This window comes from Schistocerca americana, chromosome 3 (assembly GCF_021461395.2).
Source record: "Schistocerca americana isolate TAMUIC-IGC-003095 chromosome 3, iqSchAmer2.1, whole genome shotgun sequence".
Lineage (NCBI taxonomy): Eukaryota > Metazoa > Arthropoda > Insecta > Orthoptera > Acrididae > Schistocerca > Schistocerca americana.
Window position 1 is genome coordinate 933,450,521 of NC_060121.1, and position 25,990 is coordinate 933,476,510.

The following is a 25,990-nucleotide window of genomic DNA, read 5'->3' on the forward strand; positions in this document are numbered from 1 at the left end:
GTTAATGTTATTGTGGATGATGATGGAGTTGTCGCTCCATGAGGTCTCATACATGATCAATTGGAGACAGGTCTGGTGATCGAGCAGGCCAAGGCAACCGGTCAACACAATGTAGAGCATGCTGGCTTACGACAGTAGTAAGTGGGTTAGTGTTATCCTGTTGGAGAACACTCCCTGTAATTCTGTTCACGAATGGGACACGATATGTCAAACCATCAGATTGACGTACAAATCTGCAGTCAGGGTGCAGGGGATAACCGTGAGAGTGCTGCTATCGTCATACAAAATTACACCCCAGATCACAACTCCAGCCGAGGGTCAGTGCGTCCAGGCCACAAACAGATTGGCCACTTTCCAACCAACACATGACACTGGCTTTCATCAGGAAACACAACAAATTCTACACTCCGCCCACCAACTAGTGCTCGCTTGACACCACAGAAGTCGCAAATTATGGTGGTTTGGTGTCAGTGCAATGCACGCTACATGACATCTGGCTCAGAGATATCCTTGAAGTAACATATTTGTAACAGTTGCTTATGTCACTGTGGTGCCAACTGCTGTTCAAATTGCTACTCCACATGCAATATGATGCACCAGTCATACGCCGAACATGACGGTCTTCCCTTTCAGCAGTACTACATGCCCATCTGGAGCCTGGTCTTCTACGACTGTACCCTTCCCATGACCTCCGCTGCCAATAATCATTTACAATGGTTACATTCCCGTCAAGTCTATCAGCAGTATCATAGCAGGGGCATCCATCTCCTCGTGGCCATATTACACAACCTTGTTCAAATTCAGTGAGCTGCTGATAATGGTGTCTTCTTCATCTTAAATGCATTTCTGATTAATATCACTTCACTACATCCATTCTCAAAGGTAACTAACGCTTGCAATCATTACAGGATGTATTTAAAGTAAACCCGATCTGCATCTTCATAGTGACACTACGAGAGCCACTCTTGTGCTACTGGCGCTAAATCTGAGTAGATGTCATCTTTCAGATATAGAAACAAGCCTACCAACTCTCAGCCTGAAAATGTTAAGTGATGACAACACCTGCCATGAAAGCCTTCATTCTATGATTTTCTTCCAGTTGTTTCTCATGGGCCTGTGCAGTATGTCTGCCATTTGCGCCTCCCAGGAGAGTGCAAAATGTTATCTGTAGTAAACTGCCACTGAGTTGATGGATTTCGGTGAGACTTTTGACAGAAGAAGAAACGAGTTCAAGACGAACTATATTTGTATTCCAATACGAGCAATCTTGTTTCTTTTTTCTCATTCTATGTTCTTTGTGCCATTTCTTACTTACAAAGACACTATTTTTTCTACAAGGTTGAAACACGACTATAAGCAGAACAAAGTTTACAGGATTCACAGGCAGACAGGATACACACTTACCTCACTTAGAATAGCAAGGAAATGTGATGACAGGAAAAACGTCTGACCACCAAATAAACATAATTTTCAAACCATGAATGTATTATTAGCATCATTAGCAGAGTCTGTCGCAGTTGGTAGAAATGGCAAAGGAATAAAGCTCAAATTTAGTTGCTGTTGCTGTAAATTGTTGGGCACAGTAAACATTCAGGCACGTAATGAGAGTGGAAACATTAGATGGGAAAGAAGTAAATGAGAAACGATGTTATGAAACAATAGTTTGAAAGATGATGTTAGACGTGAGAAGAGCGGTCTGGAATAGGCAGGATCCACAAATTATGGCAATGGAATGAGATGCTAAGTGTGTCTTGCACTTGTGAGATGACCAAACAGCAATCGGATTTTTGTAACTTTTTTTATATTCAAGGTATTTGAAGTTCAAACCTCAAATATCAATTAGCTAAAGCAGTTAGATGCAATTCTCAAAAATTCTTGAGAAAATCGACTTTTACCAGTCGTCTTTAACTCACAACAGCTATCAAAAAATTTCGACGTGCCACTTGGCTATTTGGTAGAATGCTCGCATGCAATATGAGTGACCTGGATTCAATTCTCAACCAATGCATTATTTTAAACAAAGGTGTAAGTTGGACTAGCATTTCATAAAGATGAAAATACAAAATTTGTGACAGGTAACTGCTGGATCGTTGGGTTGCGTCTTGTTTCAGTAATTATTTTCTCCTCTTTTTCCATTCATTTCGAATACCCATGTCATTTAAACATAAAATTCATCAAACTTATGCTAACTAACACATATCTGTCATTTATATGAAAAATTTACTGCTTCTTATTTCTAATTACGTATCACACACAAAATTCCATCTTTCATTGCTAATATAAATTCTTAATTACCAATTTTTTATAAAAGATTGTTTAGACTAAGAAAACATAACAAATAAAATTTTTTCGTATTTATGCATTTTACGCTTAATGGATGTACCTGTAGACCATGCACCTATGTTTAAAATTTTGCATCAGCCAAGAAACGTACCTGGGCCACTCGTGTTACAGGCAAGCAAAGTACCACAGAACAATGAGGCCAGCTGAAAAATGCTAATATTATTCAAGGATTAAAGTCACTCAGAAAATTTCAAAATCAATTTCCTCAAGAATTTTTGACAGATGCAGTGAAGTGCTTTTGAAGTTTGATATTTGAGTCCTGAACATACCATAGATTAAATACATATACTTTTTAATAAGTTTTTTTACATGTCAGGATTTTACAGGTACCAGAAATTAAGCACAATGTAACTGGTCCGTAAAGCCTTTTACAAAAACCTGGTATGACTATCAGGCTTCAATGACAAATTACACAAAAGAGAAATATCTTCTCAACAATATCTTCCTCCATTAGTACAGTATGTACTGAACCAAAAGTTTTCGCAGATTGCTACTATCAGATTGACTGAATAAATTTCAGAACAATGTTTCTCCACTTACCATCCCATGTTAATTCTAATACTGAGATTTTGGCAATTAGTTCAAACTACAGCAACAAAATACAGACAGACAGACGCAAATGAGAAATGATTCTGTACAATCTTTTGAAAGGTGACAGAGATTTTTGCCTCAATTTTGTAAAAAATCCAGTGCTCTCTTATTTAGATTTCAGTATGCAAAATTTGATATGGGATATGCACGTGCTAATTCTCCACAGCAGTAATGCATCTTATTGACAGGTTGGCCTTGTTTGCAGCTTATCCAAAGAATAACAAGAGCTCTGAATGCTGAAATAACACGTGTGTAGAATCACCTCTCTACAATACTGAAAACATTATATTCAACTTATCACTAACAACAACTCAATTTGTATGTTCCATGAACTGTTGGAAAATGTGACTCAGTCACAATGCACACACTGCAAATGACACTATTTGAGCAGAATTCGCTGTTTTACAATTCAGCAAGCTAATTTAAAGTGGTGGCAAATTTCAACACGCTTTAAAGTTAGCAATAAATTCATAACTACTTACTAATGTTCTGAGCATTACTCACCTCCAACCATTTAGGATTCCACTGACAAATTATGTTGATGACCTCATTTAAAAATGATTCACTTTCTGAACTGCCAGTCCCTCTGTTTAGAGGTGGCAAGTTAGGTAGAGGAGCATCTTTTATCGACCCTACTGGCCTAAGGTGTGCACCGTCTTGTATCTCAAAAATTTTTACATGTGTCAAATTTCCGCTGAAAGATACATGTTTACTTTTTTGGGATGTTTTTAATAAAGTGCTCCCAATTTGTTTTAAACAAGATTTCTGAGGGGCAGTTTCATTTGCAGCTTTATTTGTTCTGGATACTCTAGCTATTCTTTTCTTCTTTGGAGTTTTTGTTGTCAACAAAGTTTCTGCATTTGCAGAAGTACTTGTACTAACAGCACTGTTACTAGCACGAGTGCACTTCTGTGGTGAGTCTTGGAGAGGTGAAATTTGATCACAACCTTTTGGACCCGAAGATAATGTTCTCAAGCGAGGTATACGAGGCAATGAACTTATCTTTTTCTCTGGTTCCTTATTAGATGATTTACTTTCTCTATGTTTTCCGCTCAGTTCCGTACTTGAAGTTTTACCCTCCACTACTGCCTGAACACTTTCTGGTATGGCAGAGGTGCTTGAGGATGCACCTGTTTTACTAGAATCACATAGTGATTCAGTCCGAGAAATATTTAACACATCATCCTTCACAAATTTCTTCCCAGAGTTACTTTCTTCTTTACCTGATCTGGCAGATGAGATAGGAAGACTTTCAGTCAGAAACGCTCCTCTATTTCTTTCTGTAACTTTAACTCGTAGAGTTGCATTTCGTTTAACTTCTTTGGTGTCTTCATCTTTTTTCTTATTTTCTGCAATTTCCTTTAAGCGTTTCTTACGTGCTTCTGTAATTTCCTTCTTTTCATTTAGAGGAATGGCACTCGCATTTGAAGAACTGTTTCTCTTTTTCTTTGACAGCCTCTTCTGTTTTAAACTTGACTCCCTGTGTGGAGCAGAAGCACAAATATCCAAGCTAACTGCTTTCTGCTCCTTGGGCTTCATTTTGCTGGAAGGTGGTAATCTTTCACGAGATCTCACTTTCTTCATATGTGGTGCTTCAATTATTATAGGTTTCCTGGAGATTATTCCCTTTGATTTTTCACTGGCTGTTTCCTCATAATCTCTTTTGTCAGCAAGATCCTGAAAATTTTTGTTGGACACTACATCATTTTGTCCCTCATCTGGCAAATCAAGTAACATATTACTAGCATGCGCTTCATCACAAGGTTCTGTTTCAAACTTGTCACTTATACTAGGACCAGATTCTAGATGCGGTTTGGTATAAAATTCTCGTGTCACATCGCCATCTTCCTCTTGTGCACGAGTCTCCTCAAATACGTCATCCTTTACTGAAGTTCCAACTAACTCAGTAACTTTATTTATCTCCTCAATATTTTTATCATGCTCTGATGGATGTATCGAGATCTTATCTTCTTTCTTAATCTCTAGCTCCTCATCACTTATGGAATCATGATATGTCTGTGAAAGTTTTCTGAACCAATTATCCCCATCCCCATCATCATCACTATCATCATCAATAGGAATCGTAATTCCACCAATGTCACAGTCTATAGCTTCCATATCATCCTGATGGGCATCAGTTGTGGTGCAAGAGATATCATTTTCTTCCAGTACTTCCTGTTTAACAAGTAATGGTTCATTAAATAGCTGAGAACTTGGAAACATTTCCTCATCATCACTTATAACAATAATGTCATCATCTAAAGTATAATTTAACATGCTTTCATCTGCATTAGCATTTTCATTAGCAGTATTTTCATTGATCTGGTGTTGTTTCACTTCTGCTTCAGATAGTTTTTCAACCTTAATCACCAAGTCTTTCAATTTTAGAGCACTTTGGTCCTTCTGACATGGAACTTTTTCCATATCTTGGCAGGCATTTGTCTCTCCATAGTCAGATTTACAAGACTTTTCAAATATTTCCTTCCTTTTTGCTAGAGGTTCAGTTCTGCTTAAAGAAGGTAATGTATGTTTCTCTTTACTACTACCACTTGAAACATTTGTGAGAGCAGTACTGTTTGTCGAAGGCAGGTCTATGGATTTAGATTCAATTCTGCTCAAAGAAACTAATTTGTGTTTATCTTCACTGCTATCACTTGAAATGTTTGTATGAAAAGTACTGTTTGTCGAATGGACACCTATGGATTTTGAACTATTTGTTTCACTATTTGCCTTACTAAATGGTTCTTTAAAAACTTTTTCTGGTGCACAAATGTTACTAAGTGAGTGTTCTAAAATTTCTTTATGATCTGAGCTTCTAATACTTCTGAGAGATGTATCTTCAACTGTGTGCTTCGCAAGAACAGAATCAATTTGAGAATTATTACCATCATCGTTCACAACATGAATGCCCCTGCTTTCAATAACACCGTCCACATTACCTTCATTTTCAGATTTCAAGTTAAAAGTAGAACCAGTTTGTGAACCTCTCTTATAAGTTCTGTCCGCACACTCTTCGCTGGATTTCACACAACTGTCAGTAATTTCTGACCTCTCACTTAAAAGAATACCATCTGAGATGACTGAGGTACTCACAGTACTCTCTGTTACACGATTTCCATCAGTGATATTTACAAGCATTTTATCAGTAGCACCGTGAATGAAGGCATCTGATTCCACCTGACGTGTAATGTCAGCAAGAGTTTCTTTCATACATGTAATATCTGTAACCTCTTTGATTATATCACAGCTCATTGCACTATTATTGTTATTAACATAGGGTTCTTCTTTTATAACACTACAATCAGACCTATACACGTCACTCGTAGCACTGTCTATCACTTGATTGTTTTCTGGACCACTTTTTCGGGGCACTTTGCTTGGCACATCATGAGAGATGTCACTGGGTCGCTTCCGGGTAATGCATTCACCTTGAGTTTCAGAAAGTAGCCGATTTTCTTCAACAGTGGCTGCTTGTCTCGGTACTTCTGTATTGCATTGTAGTGGTTTAACAGAGACAACTCCTTCATAATCATCCACATCTGTATCCGAGAGGACAATAATATTTTCTTCATTCTTGAGCTCCTAAGACATAAAGAAGAATTTCACAGATTAGTTATGACAGTTTCTCTGACTTTTCCAAAACTTCACTGCAAATGAAATGTAAATAGAAATAAATAAACAAAAATAAGCTGCATTACAATTGTGCAAAACAGGAAGGCAAACAATAAACTTCTTTAAAGAAATACTTCACATCTGCATGTATACAATTTTATCTGAATAAGAATTCTTTGAGAAAATAATTAAATAAAATTTGCTGGTACAGTATGAAAAAAACTGGAGGAGTAAGATGGTCTACAACAAGATGAGCACAAAGTCAACTCTTTATAAACACAAAAAATTCTAAAACTTTGTGACACAGCCATATTATAGAGCACTTATAACTAAACATCTTCCATCAAGTGCAAGCCTCAGATGCACTGCAGAGCCTTTCAATGATGACCATGGTGTTAGCATACTTCATTCAAATTTCAATCCAATATTTTACAGCCCACAATTTTCCATTAACAGAATAGGCACATGTTTCCAAACTGTGCATCTCAACACCCAGAGGTGTTGCAGCCTTACAGTGTGGGTGTTGCAGTGGTTTCGTAAGAAAAAAAACATGTGGTTTATCTTCTTTGTGTGTTCAGGAACAATGTGAGTGCTAGCAGATATACCTAGCAGCTGGCAAGGAAGTGTTGTTACTATGGCAGGCGAATCACAGTAAGTGGCTGATTTGTTTTTATTCCGTAATATTAATTCTGACAGTCAGTTTTGCTGTTTTGTCATTTTGTCAAAAATTATCATGTTTAACTGTTGTGTGTCCTCTGTAATTTGTGTTTCTTTGTCAGCATGGGTAAATCTTTAAATGTGAGTACACAAGTGATATTTCAAATTTATCATGCAGTTCTAAACACACAAATAGACGAAAATGCAGGAAGTATGATGATAGTTATTTGAATTCCGGTTTTACGTGTACAGCTGTTGGGAAAGAAGAATGACCATAATGTGTAATTTGTTCAAACTACCAGCTACTGGGAGTTAATAAAACGAAATGTCATGGAATATAATCATGGTAGTTTGGTAAACAAACCATGAGAATACTTTTCCCACAAGTTAAAAACAACAGTATGTCACTAAACAAGTTATGTTTCCTACAAAGGCTCTTCTTCCATCTTACAAAGTTGCCTACCTTGTAGCAAAGAGCAAATACCCTCCTCACACCATTGCAGAAGACCTTATTTTACTACCTGCTCTGGACATGGTGTCTATTATGTAAGGTGAGTCAGCTGTCATGCTACAGGCTAGTGAGTCTTTGTTAGACAAACCTAACAGTCACTCAATACTCAATATGGCTGATGACATTAATGACCAGTTGGTTGAAAAACTCAAAGGTAATGGTGATTTTGTAATTCATCTGAATGAAGCTACAGACAACTACAATGATTCACATCAAATTTTTTACAAGCATTTTACATATGGCAAAAAATTTCACAAAGATCTTATTTTCTGTGAGACAATAACTCTTGGAATAAAAGTATGTCATGTCCTTGAAGTGCTACACTCCTTTATGCAAGGCAAAAATATTAACTGGGAAAATTGTGTATGTGTGTGTACAGTATGGCTGGCTGCTATGCCAAATTGAAAGCTCTGATCTGTAAAGACTATTTTGACTCATTTTTTTACTCACCAAGAAGCACTAGAATAAAACAACATGAGCCCTGTCCTTCAGAAGATTTTTCAATCACCGATCAAAGTCGTAAACTTCACTGGAAGTCAGCCACTTCAGTCGAGACTTTTCAACAAACATGGATTTATATAGGTGCTGAGTATATTTCTCTAATTTATTACAGTAATTCTCACTGGCTCTGACTTGGGAACATCTCGAAATGAGTGCACGAACTCACGAATGAAATTTACTCTTACCTTATTCCAGAAAAAACATTTGAATTCCAAGGAATTTGTAGAGAGTGAGTTTGTTTAGAAGTTGGTGTATCTCTGTGGCATCTCTGAAAACATCTGTTCACTGAATGTATCCCTTCAAGGTAATGAGACCAACATTCTGCAACTGTCAGACAAAGTTTCAGCCTTCAGAAAGAAACTATTATTGTGGAAAAAAAGGTGGCTGATACAGACACACATCATGTTTTCTCTGCTCTTCACATGGTTTGAGCAGACAATGACTTTCAGCTGAGTGAAGAATTGAAGTTTGTATTTGTGAATCATTTAAATGAACTCAGTGATTACTTTCTGAAGCACTTTCTGGAACAAGTTTATCAACACAACTGGATCAAAGGTCCTTTCAGTACAGAACCTCCATCAGCATTTATTACTGAGGAACAGGAGCAATTTATTGATATTTCTTCAGACTCCGCATCGAAATCGAAGTTCATTCCTTCATCACTGCCTGCATTTTGGAGCTTAGTGAACCAAGAATAACTGCAAACAGGAAACAAGGCCCTACGAGTTTTAATAACTATTGCAACATCCTACTTACATGAGGCAGGTTTTTCAACATGGCAGTCACTGATACAAAATCTGGATCACAAATCAATGTGGAGGAGGGGATGTGAGTCACAATTTCTGACCTTATGTCAAGGTTCAAAGAACTGATGATGAAGAAGAAAGCTCACAATTTCATTGCAAGTATAACATCTAATGACATTAAAGCTGAGTAAAATTTGTTAAGTCAACAGTTAATAAAGCAACAACTACTGCTATTAACTTTATTCAAAACTTATATTTATTTATTTTTGAATACATTGTGGGAATGAACAGTGATCAATGTTATTACAAATATTTACTATCAAAAACAGTCTTGATCACAAATTATTTATTCTGGTGACCGGTTTCGATCACAACTGTGGTCATATTCAGATCAATGAGTAAGAACCTCCTTCTCCTTCACCAGTAGTGATTTACCACCAGAAGGTGGTTCTTACTCATTGGTCTGAAGATCACCACAATTGTGGTCGAAACCAGTCACCAGAATAAATAATTTGTGATCAAGACTGTTTTTGATAATAAACATTTTAAATTTATTTACCACACACTTCTAGCTGAATGCTGTGTGCGAAAGGAGCTGGAGGTGTTTATATTCACGTCAAGGAAGCCATGGTCTTAAAAAGTTTGAAAAAATCTATTTTTTCAAAGGACATTTCTGTAAATGGGAGAAATTGCACTGAATTCCTCTAGCAACTACGTGTTTCTTTATTACTGCTACAGCTGCATTTCTGGTTTGTTAATTTGTGTTAACAACAGAATTTTATTTTATGTACAATTTAATGAAATCTAAATAATAAACTAAATGTTTCAAGGTAATAATTATACAAAGATTTACATGAAGGTAAATCAAATATAAACAGGACGTTTAAAAATTATTTATTGAAAAATAAATGGCAATAATCTATTTTTCTATATGGTTGAAAATGTCAGCTAGGCGGAGTCTGGGTACTATGAGGGGTTGACGAGGAGGACCACTGTGGGCAGGATAGGGGTTGGATAATGGTGCCCCAAGAGAGCAGTGGGATGTCAGCAGGCTAGGTAACTTATGGACTTGAGTGCTGTCCCAGGTGCTGGATTCAATTTCAGATACGGTCTACACGGAGTCAGGATTCTGAGCTAACAGTATCATGAGGAGGGAGCAGAGGTGGTTTAGAAATGTATGTGCCATTGAGATATGTCTTTGTAGTACCTGGTTTGTGATGGACAGGGATTTACAGAATCTAAAAAGGTAAAGGTCATCGTGATAGGCGGAGTGAAATCCAGAGAATGGAATTTTTACGGTTAGCCTGTTGGGGGGATTCCACAGGTTAAGCAGCGTTTAAAGAATTGTATGTTGGTCTGAGTTTTAACCAGAGAAAGGGATATTTTTCTGAACTGGTGCAGAAAGATGGAGCAGGGGTCCATTGAATCATGGATGGCATTAGGGAAACTGAAAACAACTTGGGAACTGGGCAAATGAAGGTGTTAGGTGATTGTGATGGAGATCGTTAAACAGAGAATGACGTGTAAAAATACATAAAATTATGTGCATAATATTCAAACATGTAAAACACAAAAAGATACATAAAAAGCACACAAATAAATACACAAAAAAACATTAAAAAATGTGAAAAAGAGCGGAAAGAATGAGGTGTGGGAATATGTGTGTGCTGGAATGAGGGAAAAGAGAGTGGGGGGAGGAAGGATTGGTTAGGTTGAGGTTCACAATTTTGTGTGGCACAAGTAGATGTAGAAAACAGATTTGAAAATACATAAGAATGAGGGAAGAAATGTGATCACTAGGAATAATTCAAAAGCGGCGGGAAGAATTTAGGGCCTCTTCTATACACCCAGATATTTAAACAACGTGTCGGTGTCATGCAAGACACCACTAATGCTGTATCCAAACATTACAGGTTTGTTTTTCCTACTCATTCAAATTAACTTACATTTTTCTACATTTAGAGCTAGCTGCATTCATCACACCTACTAGAAATTTTCTCTAAGTCATTTCGTATCCTCCAACAGTCACTCAACCTTGACACCTTTCTGTATACCACAGCATCATTAGCAAGCAACAGCAAATTGCAGCTCATCTTGTCAGTCAGATCATTTATGTATGCAGAAAATAACAGCTGTCCTATGACACTTTCCCTGGGATACTCCTGGCAATACCCGTGTCCCTGATGAACACTCGTTGTCGAGGACAACGCACTACGCTCTATTACTTAAGAAGTCTCTGAGCCATTCACATACCTAGGAAGAATCTAGTCCATATGCTCGTACCTTTGTTAACAGACTGCAACGTGGTGCCGTGTCAAATGCTTTTCAGAAATCTATAAATATGGAATCTGGCTGTTGCCTTCCATACATAGTTCACAGTATACCATGTGAGAAAAATACAAGTCGAGTTTCGCACAAGTGGTGCTTTCTAAAACTGTGCTGATTCATGGACATCAAGGAATTTTATTATATTTGAACTAAGAATAAGTTCAAGAATTCTGTGGTAAACCGGTGTTAAGGATATTGATCTGTAATTTTCTGGGTCCTTTCTTTTACCTTTCTTATAAAAGGAGTCACCTGCATTTTTTACAGTCGCTTGGACTTTGCGCTTGGTGAGAGATTTGCAATAAATCCAAGCTAAGTAAGGGACTAATGATACAGACTAGGCAATTTATTTGTTTTCAACTCTTTCAGTTGTTTCTCTGCGCCAATGCTGTAGAGTACTCTTTGAATTGGGATTTCATCCAGACCAGGTGATTTACTTGTTTTCATCTCTTTCAGTTGTTTCTCTACACCGGGAGTGCTTATTACCATGTCAGTCATACGGGAGTTGTTCGATGGTGAAAAGATGTTATGATTGTATGATTCTCTTGTGTGAATGATTTCATTAATGTGAAATTTAAAACTTCGGATTTCTTTTTGCTATCTTCAACTGCCATACCAGACTGGTCAACAAGTGTCTGGACTGAAGCCGTTTACCCACTTAATGATTTTATACAAGACCAGTATTTTCTCAGTTTCTTGGCTAGGTCTTTTGCTAAGGTATGACGGTGGTAGTTGTTTGTAGGCTTCATTCCTAAATCCTTCCATATACACACAGATTTCTAATAACTTTTGCCTGTCATAATTTGCATATTCTCTTTTCAACCGAGAGTGCAACAGCCTTTGCTTCCTCAGCATTTTCCAAATTTTGTTCTTAAATCATAGTGGGTCATTTCCGTCATTAATCTAATTACTGCTAGGCACATAAGTTTTCCAGGCCATAATTTTCAATCTGTTCAAACTTCACCTGTAATTGCTCTACACTCATCTTCCTAGAACTTCATGATGTCAATTCACTGTCTAAATGAGATGTTAACAACTGCTTATTCGCTCTTTGTAGCAAAACCACTCTCCTAGCCTTCTTGACTGATTTGATAACTTTCAAAACTGTAGTCACTATGATGACATCATGCTCACTAATCCCTGTCTCTACACCGGTGCTGTCGTAAAGGCCCACCTGTGTTTGTGGCTACAAGGTCCAAGATATTTCAGTTGCGTGTAGGCTGCTGAATTAGCTGCTCAAGACAGTTTTCGGAAAACATGTTCAAAAAATACTTCACAAGACTGACTGACTGTACCCCCTGCAATGAATCCATAGACAGCCCAGTCTATAGTCGGCAGGATAAAGTTGCCTCCAACTAGTATTGCACAATCTGGGTATTTACGCACTACTGACTGCAGACTTTCTTTGAATGACTCTAAAATTGTCATAGAGAAATCAAGTGGCCGGTAAAAACAATCAACAATTGACGTGGTTTCACCTAGACCTGTTATATGTGACCAGGTAACTTCACTGTCACAATCAGCTTCGACCTCGATAGACACAATACTTTTGCAAACTGCACTGAACACTCCCCTCCTATGGCATCTAAATCTGTCTTCCCGATGTACATTCCATGACTTGCGCAGCATCTCTGAGCTTTCTACTTCTGGTTTCAGCCAGCTCTTGGTCCCAAGAATAATCTGAGCATGAGAACTTTCCCGGAAATTTTGAGTCGAAGTGTCATTATTTTTACACAATCAGATTTTGCTCACTGTGTATTGAATGGCCAGAAAAACCCTCATGTGCACTTCACAAGCACTATGCTACCTGAGTACCTGCTTCCTTTGTGTAGTGCACCATGACCTATCCAGAGGAGTCCTACAATTGCACACTTGATAGTGCAGGTCCAGAAATCTGCAGCAAGGCCGTCACAGAGTCGATGAAGCCTTTGTCGAGACCCTTCACTCGGTTCCAAACCAACGGACCCTGATCAACTCCAGGAAGAATGCTGCAAACTGCGAGCTTTGCTTGCACCCCATGCCTGAGGCCAGCAGCCTGAAGGCAGCTGATGGAGGTGGTGAACCACCTCCACCAGCTGCCTTTATGAACTCATAATGGCCTCAGAATGCATGCAACAGGCACCATTGGTGTCAACATGAGCCACAACTTGCAGAACAGTAGCTCCATGCATGCTTGATAGGCACAGATAAGGGCTCCCCAAATCTCATAAAACAACCAACACCCCCCCACCCCCCACATGTCGAGTGCACAATGTCTTTCTTTCAAGCCATGAGTGCAATAATCCTAAGGGGCTACATAATGCACTACAGGCTGTCTGAATTTACACTTACAGTTAAAAATGCAAGTTAAATAGAAAAGCATGCACGAAATTTAAGAAATATACTATCAGGAATACACAGGAAAAGCTAAGTATGTAACTTGCCACTCTGGAAATGTGTAACAGGCGACAGCTGAGGGCCTAACTGACTGGATTACTAAATGAATGGACACATGTCTTCAAAACAAAACAAATGGGCAACTACTGTGCTACAGACTGAATCATCTTACAAGTAAGATTAAACCCCTTAAATAGAGAAACATGCTCAAAGTTTATGAAATATATGTTAGATGGTTGGTGGAGTCACTACTACCCTATTTTTGTTAGCGACAACACCCATGCAACTTGCATACAGTGACAAACAATATCTAATTGTACTGATTACCTGTGTCAATTCCCAAAACAAGTTTTTCATCCTTTCACAAAAATGTGAATCACTATTTATGGATATCACCTTCAGCATTCAGGAATTCTATCATATAATATTTCCTAATATGCACATCAATGCTGACAATTTCCCCAAAACATTACAGTATTTCCATGTGACCATGAAATATTTTGCTCTGGAAAAGTGTAGAAGAAGACTGGAATACCGGTTTCAAAGTCAAATTTTTATTTTATTATTATGTTTTTTTGACTGTACCTCATAGTTTTAATAGTTCAAAAATGGTTTTTACTGTGTAGTTCTTAATACCTACATTGGATGAGTCTGGAGAGCTGCACTATGTATTTTACAACAATCTAGTAACAATCTTCTCTTTGTGTGCAAACCATATGAATATTCTTTATGCGAGTGTCATATCATCATGTTATTTACATGAATATAATTTATAGTAACTATTGTACAGCCTGTTAATGCAGTGCAGGCTAAGCACAAAGATTATGTATGAGTTGGTACTATAAGTAGAAGCAATGCTTTGGTGACAACCACGAGAGCTTCATTAGTATTATTTGCTGCAATCAAGTGCACCACTCTCTCTCTCTCAGGCTAGCCACCTCACAAGTGAGTCACATGTTAATCATTTAGAGCCTCCTGATTCTTAATTTATTAAGGTGTACAAATTGTTCAATTCTGTCATGTTAACTGAATCTTCCATTGGTTCTTTCTAGAACAACATTAAAATAAATGAAAAGTACCAGTTTTCTTTTGTTCTACAGTCAACTATGATGTGTGATTTGCATAAATCAACTACTGTTATATGAAACTCATCTACTGTAACTCAGAGAGCCTTCATTATTCAAGCCAGTCTCCATCCACAATATAATACTATATTGATAGTGGCATGACGAAGTAGAGCTACAACATGGTGATATGTGTTAGCACTACTGCTTAGCTAGCCTCAGTAACAGTCAAAGGAAGATTAAAACACCAGTGACTAGCCAAAAATTGGTAATGAACAGTAATGAACTGTTCCATATTCTGCCTAAAATAAATAAGAAACCTGAAAAGATATATGTAATTAATCAATATGTCTCAGAAGTTAATAACAAACATGAAAAAGTAGAGGCAACTGAGCTGAGCACAATTAACTCAAGTTGCAGACTTGTGTACAAGTTGTGCTTGTGTGAGTGCGTATGTGTGTCTATTGCTGCCAAAGGCCTTAACGGCTGAAAGCCATAATTGTGTGAATCTTTTTGTTGTGCCTATCATGACTAAGCATCTCCACTATACGGTGAGTAGCAACTTTCCTTCTCTACCATTGTTACATTCCATCCTGGATTTTCCATTGTTCAGTTTACATTAATGTTCTACAACATCCATGCACTGGAAGCCTGCTTATCTTCCTATAGCCTCACCTCCCCTTCCCATCAGTAACAAAATCCACCCTAACATGTATCTTACTCTTAAGTGCTATTGTTCTATATCTGATGAATTTGCATATGACATCAGCACAGTGTTTAGGCAGGAAAATGTTAAAAGGAGAGCAAATGTATTTCTGTACAGTGTGTAAACTTTTAGATGGCAGACCTCTCCCTAGTCCTGAATCAGTATAAGTCGGTAAACGTCAGGAGGCTTTGGTAGGCACGCAGTTGCGACTGCTGCCAACATTACATAGCTGACTGTGTTGTACAAGGTAGCCATTGTCGTATGCTTCGTTATTGTTTTGCGCTGTACTGTTCTGCGTGTTTTTATTGTGCAGTTGTGCTAAACATGATCAAAATGAGTGGAGAGGCAGTTGCTGGCCTATCTCGGGAGTCGCCAACCACCCCTACCAGTAGGCCTACGGTTAGAAGGAAACCAGTATTATGTAGCGATGCTCGCAAAATTATATTTTAATATACGTGACGATTTCAGTTTCGCTTACGAACAACATTTAAAGCAGTTTTACTTCCAAGCCTTTCGTCTGCTTTCGTGTAAGCATGACGCGCAATTTGTAGTGCCAGCACTGCAACTGGTAGGCGTGCCTTGTCGCCCCCCCCCCCCCCCCCCCCAACGGCTCCTCTCCCCACGCCAGCTAATGCTTGCTTCCTCCTCTCCCCGCACTCCCCTCACAACTCTGCCGTCTTAAAGTTAACACACTGTACACAATATTTCATTTTCTGATTTTTTATTATCATCCGTCAATTTGCCAGTCATCCATCAACAAACAATGAAACATGTTCACGGCATTTTAAAGAAATTTATTTACATACATGTTCATGGTGTTTGGTAAATCGTGTGGTATTCAGCTCAGTTTTTGTGTTTGTGTTATACAATGATAAACTTGAGTAATCACTTTAGGTTCTCACTTATGGATGAATCAGTTAATAAATGAATTTGATTCATTTTTAAAAACTGTGATGAACATGCATAACATAGAAAGGTAGGCAAATTATTTGGCATAAAGTATTTTGTGTAATCAAGTGACTATATGAGTTCACAAATGTTTTTGAGCTTGTATCATTTCAAATGCTTTGTGTTGTGCATACTAATTATCACTGTAGTTGATAATTTATGAATATGAAGCATATACCTTGAATCCGCTGAGCATACATACTTTTGAAATTTCATTTACAATTTTTTGAATACTCACATTATATGAGAATATCTTATTGTACATTACACCAGTGAATTCCCAGAGTTTTGAGAATCATTTGACATTTCAAATGAAAGCAGAAACATTTCAGAAATATTCTCTACACTAGTACATAACACTGCTTATTTGTTACTGATGTCTTACTTGTTTCATTGTATTGTTTATTATTTATGGTAAATTTCATCATTTCTTTTGTCACAGTTTGTTGCCATATTTTGCAAATATCCACCCCCTTGCATTTGTAACAGTTGCACATACTAGTAGGATGTTTTAGCACAGAATCTGCACAGTTTTTTTTATTAAATTACGTACTACTATATACATTTTGACTGAATAACGCGACTCATTATATCAGATAGTAATCTTTACATACGCTTGATATTCTCTCTCTCTCTCTCTCTCTCTCTCTCTCTCTCTCTCTCTCACACACACACACACACACACACACACACACCTGCTGGCCAGCCAACTCATAAAGGGGTCATGTATTCATCATTTACAGATTCTTGATTCTTAATTTGTTAAAATATATAAACGGATTAGTTGTAAAGCTTAAAATATACATATAAACTATTATTCTACGGCGATCATCAGTTGTAAGTCAGAGAACCTTCATTATTTGAGTCAAGGTCCCATCCTCCAGCAAAATTAGCAATATTATCTTACATTAATAGTAGCACAAAGGCGTAATGCTGCATTTAATGGATCACACGAATGATCTTTATTGTTCATACAATGATATTTACGTAGGAAAAGTTCATTTATACAGTTCTGTACCTCAACTGGTAAAACTGGAACCCTTACAGTATCACTTTGTTGCCTGTCTGTCTGACTGCATGTCCAGCGGTTAAAAACCCTTTCTCTCAGGAACATGTACACATATCAAGTTGGAATTTATGCCACATACTAAGGTGCATGATCCCTTATTGGTGTAAGAAATTGAAGCTTCTAAGTCAACACAATCCAATGACATAGCCATTTACGTCACATATTTTAATACCGGCAAACAGACTCATTAAAACCTATAGGGTTTAGGTATTGGCGTAGAATCATGAAATTTGGCGAAAAGGAAGGTTTCACAGTACAATCCCAGGGAAAAAAAATCCAAAAACTGAGCCAGAGATGCCCATATGGTAATATATTTCTCAATAATGTATTATAAAATTTAAATTATCAGAAAGCATTTTGTACATTTCACATATGAATTTAGATAATGACAGTCAATGTTTTTGTAACTCTTGATTAGGCTAGGGCCAGGAGTTGTTATTTGAAACCTTGTCATCATATTACATGTGAATTTTGACACAATGTTTGCAAAGTTTGATATCATATTGATCAAGGGGAATCACTCACGCCTTTTCTTGGCATCTTGATAAGACAGATAGTCAAGTGTTTTATATTCTTAGATTCTCCCTCTTGAAAATGCAAAATATTGGTGAATGAGGGGAAGATGGTGTTCTGGACAGTTTAGACATGTAGGGAGTTGTTCACATGGGCTGTCCCACCACATGCCTCACCAGTAACCTCATTAGTACAGTGAAAGGACATGTATCCACACCTCTGGTACTGAAAACATCTCATAGGAAGAGGAAAATAGGGCTTGATATTGTACTTATAAAATATAACATTAACTTTCTCAGGTAAAACATGTCTATCAAAGGCTAAGATGAAAGCTCCAGTGCCCACCCAATTATTCTCAGGTCCTCGCTGGATGTGACAAACAAAACGGGCTTCCCACTATTCTAGGTTAGCAAGCACTTCTTCATCTGTTGGTAGCATTAGATCCCAATGGAAGGTGATGCTTTGAATCTACTGAGTTTATAATAAAGAGAGATGGCAACTGGTGTATCCTCCAGTTTGTCACAGGTATGAAGTGCCCATGATAGGTTAGCAATCAATGTTTTGCTTCTGATCTCCTCTATTACAGCAACTTTTCCAAATTAATCTGCAATATTTTCAATGAAAAATAGGCAAGGAATAAACCACAGGTCTTATCTAACCCCCAGCCTCACAAGGGGAAATGTGATAAAAGTGTCAAGGAATGTGATGGTGGTGGATAAATATGCTACCTATAGAGAGAGACATTGCCCAAAAATCTTGCTTGTGATGATGAACTTATCTGCAGTGTAGCCCGATGTCTACATTAGTTCCAGACAATAAATGTCAGAGTCATACCCAGTATGGAAGCCATTAGTTGTGCCTGCTATATTCGCAAAACATACTCTTTTGAAATGGTTGTAAACTGACATAACACATAGTTTAAAAAGCTTTTGCTTTTACGCATATCTGAACACACTATTGCCACTTTACAATGGTTTCTATTATTTGAAATGTGTAGTACTGTAACAAAAATCCACCACAGCTGACTTACATCACAGGTATAACTTTAATAACAAACCATATCTCTGACACATAAACTGATAGAATAACTTGGTGCATCAATACGACTGCACTGAAGTATGTCATAATTGCAAAATGTCATTTAAGAATGCAAGTAAAAGTTGCAGATACAAACAAAAATTGTATATTCCAATAATAGCTTGACTGTATCTAGGTACCACTTGAGAATGAACCATAGCTCAAAATTTGTAGTGGTAAGTAAAATATAAAAAAAGCAACTCTGGTTGGCTATTATTACAATAGCATGCATTTCAAGCAATTCATTGTGGCAGCAGAATGGCAGGCACAAGTAATATAACTTAAATTACTTACACTGAATTCCTTGCGCAGTGCATATATATAACACCTGGCGTCTATAATTTCTGGAACTCCCAAACCAATCAAATCTCCAGCTTCTAAAGGAATTTCTCGATTAGGAAGAATTCTGGACCCATTTATGTAGGTTCCATTTGAGCTCTGTAATAAATAAGGAACAATTTACAAGCTATGAGAAATATGACAGAATAGCTTTTTCATATTTAAAATAAACATTTGTTATCAGTATAATGGACAGGCCACAAATAACACTAGGAATAAATGTTTTATTTCACATAAATGCACTCTGAAGATCAATTCATTATGCAATAAGGGCTCAAAACACTCTTGTAAGTCAAAAATTTCATTTTAATTGTTTTATAACAATGCTCAAAGAAAGTTTGTAACCTTATTTTTCAATGTAGTTACCCTTCTTTGCAACAAACTTGCAAAATATGTCCAATGGTCCACTTCCAAAGTTGAAATAGGTGGGCACTTACATGGCCTTGTTATTATCTACAAATCTTTGAACTCTTTCAAAGGAAGGCCTCATCAGGTGCAAACCGATGGCGTTGACGGCACACTATAAGTGGAAGTTCCAGAACTCAAGTTTCAGGTCATGTAAGGTATCTTTTAATACACATGGCCATGTGAGAAATTTCACTGCTCTTGGGCAGCAACCAGCAGTACTCCTTAGCAGTCTCCAACATTTTGATCATATGTCACTGTAATGAGCACTAATCACATATTGACCCTCATCCTCAAAGTCGTCCAATGTAGAGCCCATTAGAAAATGGCTAACATGACAATTTAAGAGTGAAGTAGATACCCAAATTTCCACTTCTTTTACGAGAAGACTTACTTGAGATGTTCAGCCGCACTCCTTTGCTGGCTAGCCTGCTGCTACAAAACTCTCTTTTCTCTTCTTCTCCGAAAGTATGTTGCTAGGTACAGGAACTTCTTAAGACACTTTCTACTTATAAAAATAAGTAGACTTACAAATTTTCTTTTCCTTCAATTAATGACATATATTACACTTCAGACATATTACAAATCTCACTCTTCACTTAAACATATACTACTTCATAAGCCTCTCGTGTCTCCAAACGTCACCAACAAACTAATATACATTTGAGAGAAAGTTGGCTTAACACCAAGTCCATTCTCAACATGAATCTTATACATGTCTTCCCTTCAACCAGGCTAAGACAAAAGTTTTTTCCCAGGGTACCTTCTCAACTGTTCTTGTTATTATAACAATTGTCACTGACACAATTAGCACAGAATAAAATAGAAGCTCCATGGTTCTTCCGAACACTTTCACTAAAACTTCCATGGGTCACCCGACAGGTACTTGTCAGTGCCGTTCAACCACCGCGTCCACATTCTTCCTGCGACTGAATTTAAACCTGCATACATAGACATGTGACACGAAGTAGGTAGGATTCTATCATCCCAAACTCACATCTAAAATATCGTGTGCTCGAGACGGAAGAAGGCTGAGTGGTTCTAGATTTTATACCGAAATTCTCGAATCACTACACCCTGATGTACCTAAAACTCCCTGGGGTGACTTTCTTGGAGGAAATCAGTGACTTGAATTTTTTCATGAATGGGATGATATGTGCATCTCTTCTATCTATTGTTTCTTGTCCGCTGGTTCTTAATGGTATGCCATAAGTCATCTTCTATCACAGTTCAACTGTGGAAAGCATTTGTTTCACACGAAAGACTTGAGACACTGTTTTCCATTAATGCTTGGGGCCAACAAACAGATGATTTGATTAAACTTCCTGACAGATTAAAACTGTGTGCTGGACAGAGGCTCGAACTTGGGGCTTTTACGGGCAAGTGCTCAGGCAAGTGCTCTACCGACTGAGCTACGCAAGCACGACTTACAACCCAATCTCAGAGCTTTACTTCCACCAGTACCTCGTCTCCTACCTTACAAACTTCACAGAAACTCTCTTGCGAATTGCCTTGGTTATTTATCAGTTATAAACTTTCCAGTAGTGAAGGTCATCACTGATGATATTGTGTTCCCATCCATGACACTTTTTCAATTCCATGACTTTTCTTCGACAATTACGGACCTGTCAGCTCAGGTCTGCTAGTGAATCTCCTGTTTGACTGCCAGTTCACACATTTCCCAGTCTGCCGCTCCACTGTTCATCTAGGACACTTGTGGCTCTTTCTTTTTAATCTTTCCACCAATTCAGATGTTCCCCTTTTACTCCAGCAAATGATTCCGTAACTGATTCTCCATTCAGCTGCAAGTTTTAGCAGATTCAATTTCTCTGATCATTTAAAATGAATAACACTTCATTGCTCTCGCACAATCATGACCACTGCTGTGCAGACAAAATGCATGTGCTGCTGCACAGGTGTAGTCTTACTTTTTCATCATCCCTACTCTGTTGTGGCACATTTTTAAGATATCACTGTTGGTTTATTTCATTATGCAAGCATACCAACAACCTGCTGTCAAAATTCCTGATATTCAATGATTTATACCAATAATTCGTGAACCATTGGAATACCAATGGGTAGTGTGATAGAATTAGTGAATCAAACTTTTAAAATTTATGAAAATGTTCTAGGGGAAGTAATAACCATAAACTGTCAAAGATACATACTCAAGCACTACACAGAATTTAAGTCAAAGCATTTCTGTGGCATGAGCCATCCTCGAGAAAAGGATGTAACTCTTATAGCTGCAAGAGATTTCGTCACATCTTCAACTGTATATGTGCATGGGAAAAAAAGCTTTGCTGTAAATAAGGGCTCTATTCTTCTGTAAAATAGATATACAGGATACAGTTCAAGAGCAAATCACAAAGCCCAGAGAGCTGAATTAATGTAAGAAATTGCCTGAGATATGTAACATCTATAAATCCTGCATTACAATTTGATACTCACTGTAGTGAGGGTATAATATGTAGAAGCCAGTTCTCAGCCGCATGTACAATATCCCCGTACCCCATCTAGCAGCTTTTAACACAGCAGGCTAATTGTGCACGATTTACTTCAACCACGTAAGTGTTGTTTCATTCTCTTGCACTTCTGCAACACACCATTCACTCCTCCCTTGAGAGACTCTCTCTCGTCCACAGGACAGAAAATGTGAACACCCCCCCCCCCCCCTCTGATAGTTTTAGTTTTTAGGGCAATATTATAATTTGACCAAGCAAACAGTGTATTCAGAGCAGGAACAACAGTGTATTTTTAATAAAGCACTGTCTTGCATTGAGTACAGTCAACTGCACTGAACAAGCAATACTGCACACACACAAAAGAGGAAGGTACAAAGCAAGCAATTTTAGTATTACTGCTTCCATACAACTGAAAAATCCTAGATGGAAAACAAGCAATGAAATTGTGGTATTGGTTACCATCTGGTCGGCCGCAATTTAAATATGCACATTGCTAGCCATCCCACCGTGTTTCGTACAGCCACAAACGTAGAATGAGGGTGCTGCCATGAAGACTTACACCAGTGCCAAGGATACGCATGCATTTCCTCTCTGGAGCTCCAGCGGTGGGTCTACGTAAATTCAAACATAGATCCACAAATCCCATTTTGTGTGTTTCGTAGCATTTATAGACTTACAGAATTGTAAAGCTTTCTATCTGTATACATATCAACATTCAAATCTACTGTTAGCACCTGCCACTGCAACTATAGCAAACGAAGGTATGTATTACTTTTAAAATTTGACATTACATGTAGAATAGCTTAATATCAGAGTTTTCTGTCCATGAACTGCATATACTACTTGCTCTTGTATCCACTAAGGAATCACAAAGTGTGCAAAGGAAGTTACAGCAGAAGTAAATAAATATGTACACTGGAGTTATTAAGTACTACATGGGCACAAAAACAAAAAGCGGGTGATAATAGCTTAGCTTATTACAAATCTTTTCCTAGTCCCTGACTCTCTCTTCCCTTTAACCTTCCCTTCCCTTTCCCTTGTTGATGTTCACATCATCCAATCCATCTTGCATATCATTCACTCTCTGTATACAGTTCTCTCTCTCTCTCTCTCTCTCTCTCTCTCTCTCTCTCTCTCTCACACACACACACACACACACACACACACGTTGCCCTCATCATTGTTGCCAAACTTAATTTGGTTACTCTATAAATGGCTTTGTTCTTCTATTCACCATTACAATCAACGTCATGTAGAAAGGCAGCCCAATTTACAGTTGTTATGCGCATACCCCTCCATTGGCAATAAGCCAATAAGATTCATTCTCTTTCTGGGTGGCTAGCTACAAGTTACAGCTAAACTGCAAGAATCTCTCTCCTGCATGGTGCACTGTTGCAATACTTCATGACAATGCAGCTTCATTCACAGAGCAACCGAATTATTCATTCAGATGTCCATGTTACTTTCTTGTAGCAATAGAGCTGTGAAAGTATATCTGTAAATGTGTTAGTGCAATTTCCAAATAAATATGTCACATGACAGAAATAAATGTAGAGTGCTTCACAATCACACGAGGAGGTTTATTTACTGTGTTTATAACTTTTTCGAATTCTACATTACTGGAGAGATGCAGGAAATAAGAGAAGAAAGTAGTTCCAACAGTGTATTACCTTTATGAAACACGGGTGAATCAGAAACATTCCAGGAAAACCTGCTGGAAAATGAGCTACAGTACTAGTGATTTTAAAGTTCCTATAGGAAGAAATCCTTGGGTAGTTATTATGCATGCTGGCTCTTCTTCTGGTTTTTTCTCTGAGAGAAAACTGATACTTAGGTGTAACAAAACCAGCAACGACTACCATTCGAGAATGAATGATGTAGGTTTCACAAAGTAGTTCACTGAACATTTCAGGTCATACCTTGCTCTGAAATAGGTGATTGTAATTGACTATGCAGTTATCACTCAGCTGTTACAGATACAACACTAAGCACAGACAACAGAAACACACCTATTGTTCTCTGGCCTGAAAATAAAAATATTCACCACAGTATAAAACAGACTTATGTCAAACCCTTTGAACTTGGTAATTTATAGAAGTATGCAACAAAACGCATGAACTTGACTGTCTTGCAGGTGAATGTGGATATACAATTTTGCATTTACATTTACTCCCATACCACTGTCAGTATAATCTGAGTGAATTAAATTTGGCACTTGTTAAAGGTTATGTGGCAGAAGAGAATAAAACATTCACAATACAACATGCTGATGCATGAAGCAATAGACAACACTCCCCTTCAGAGTGAGCAGACTGTGTGCAGCATGCTGAAATGCTTCAGAAAGAGGATTTTGATAGGGGCATAAAGATGGATATAAGCCTGGGACCTATCATAGTAAATTTGCAATCATACAGTTCAGGCAGAGTGATGACAATATTATGGTGTAGACTCAGGAACAAAGTAAGACGATAATATTTCTTGGTTTTAAAAACTCATGGTGTGAAAAATGTTTTTGTTTGTCAACATACTGTGCTTAAGTATTATATGAAAACTTCCTAGCCTCTACTGACTGACAATTTGTGCCCTAAGAAGACTGCAGACATTCACTTGTTATAAGAGACATAATTTTCAACATATTGCCCAAGGAGATTTCGTTAGCTAGGTAGTTGTGAAATTTAAGCCTCTCCCAGCATGTACCAAGTTCTAATAACCTGCGAGAATGCGGATGGATAACTCTGTCAAAAACTCTGACATTTCGGCAGGTAAATCCGTCATTTAGAAGATACGGATTGGAAATGTATTAAAATGACAGGAAGGTTTAAGTTATCGGGCAGCATTCCCTCAAGTTATTCTAAGATGGTTAGTTGTTTGCTTGTTACATGTATCACAGATACAGTCTGTCACAATTGTGTCAAATGAGTTAGTTTACACTATAATGATTGCTGACAGTGAAAAATTTGACAACTTACTGACCGTTTACACGATAGCCTTTTTTCATTATGTGTAGGTTCTTTAAGTGACCTACACATATAAAAAAATATTTGCGCCATCCCCGTGCGGCAAAGATATCCTAGGTATGATTATAACTACACTGACAGAAAATTGAAGAACAAAACTATCAATTTTTATGTACCTTACTCATTATTATTATTATTATTATTATTATTATTATTATTAACTTGGTGTCTGTCGGTCTTCTGAGCTGGTATGATAAAGACCTATGTAATTGCACTCTCCCAGTATTGTTTTTAATTAAAAGTTATAATATGTGGAAGTCGGAAGTTTTCATTCTCATAACCTAGCAATGCCCCATTCTCCACCTCCTGATAGGACAATAACCTGCATTTTTAAATGGACCTTTTTGGAGACAAAGTCAACCTGAAGAGAGAATAGCCACCACAGCCACGCCGGCATTTTTGTACATCATTGGGAAGAAAAGGTAAATAGCACGCCACACACCAAAACTAAAAGGAATTAACATTTACTTAATGTTACAGAAATGCCACAATATTCTTAACACACATGCATCTATACCTACACATGTTTCTGGGTAAAAAATTTTTGGTGTGGCTAAATAATTACTTCAGGTCTGGATAATTCACATTATCTCTCTCCCTAACCACTATATCTGGTTACCGTGATAGGACATCACCATGGAGATAGAGTTAGCATGTTTGTAATACTTTAAAATAATTATATACTTTTGTAAATTTTCTATTATACTAATTGTTGCCTTTCTGTT

The 25,990-nt window shown here is 37.6% G+C and overlaps 1 protein-coding gene across 1 annotated transcript in view; it reads right to left on the reverse strand.

The window, feature by feature from the left end:
• Window positions 1-25,990, reverse strand: part of LOC124605297 — a 242,634-nt gene that overhangs the window by 165,122 nt on the left and 51,522 nt on the right. The window contains exons 5-6 of the mRNA XM_047136878.1: window positions 19,334-19,477; window positions 3,439-6,516 (exon numbers count right to left, since the gene is read on the reverse strand). Coding sequence (XP_046992834.1) covers window positions 3,439-6,516; window positions 19,334-19,477 — 3,222 coding nt within the window. The remainder of the gene's footprint in view (window positions 1-3,438; window positions 6,517-19,333; window positions 19,478-25,990) is intronic.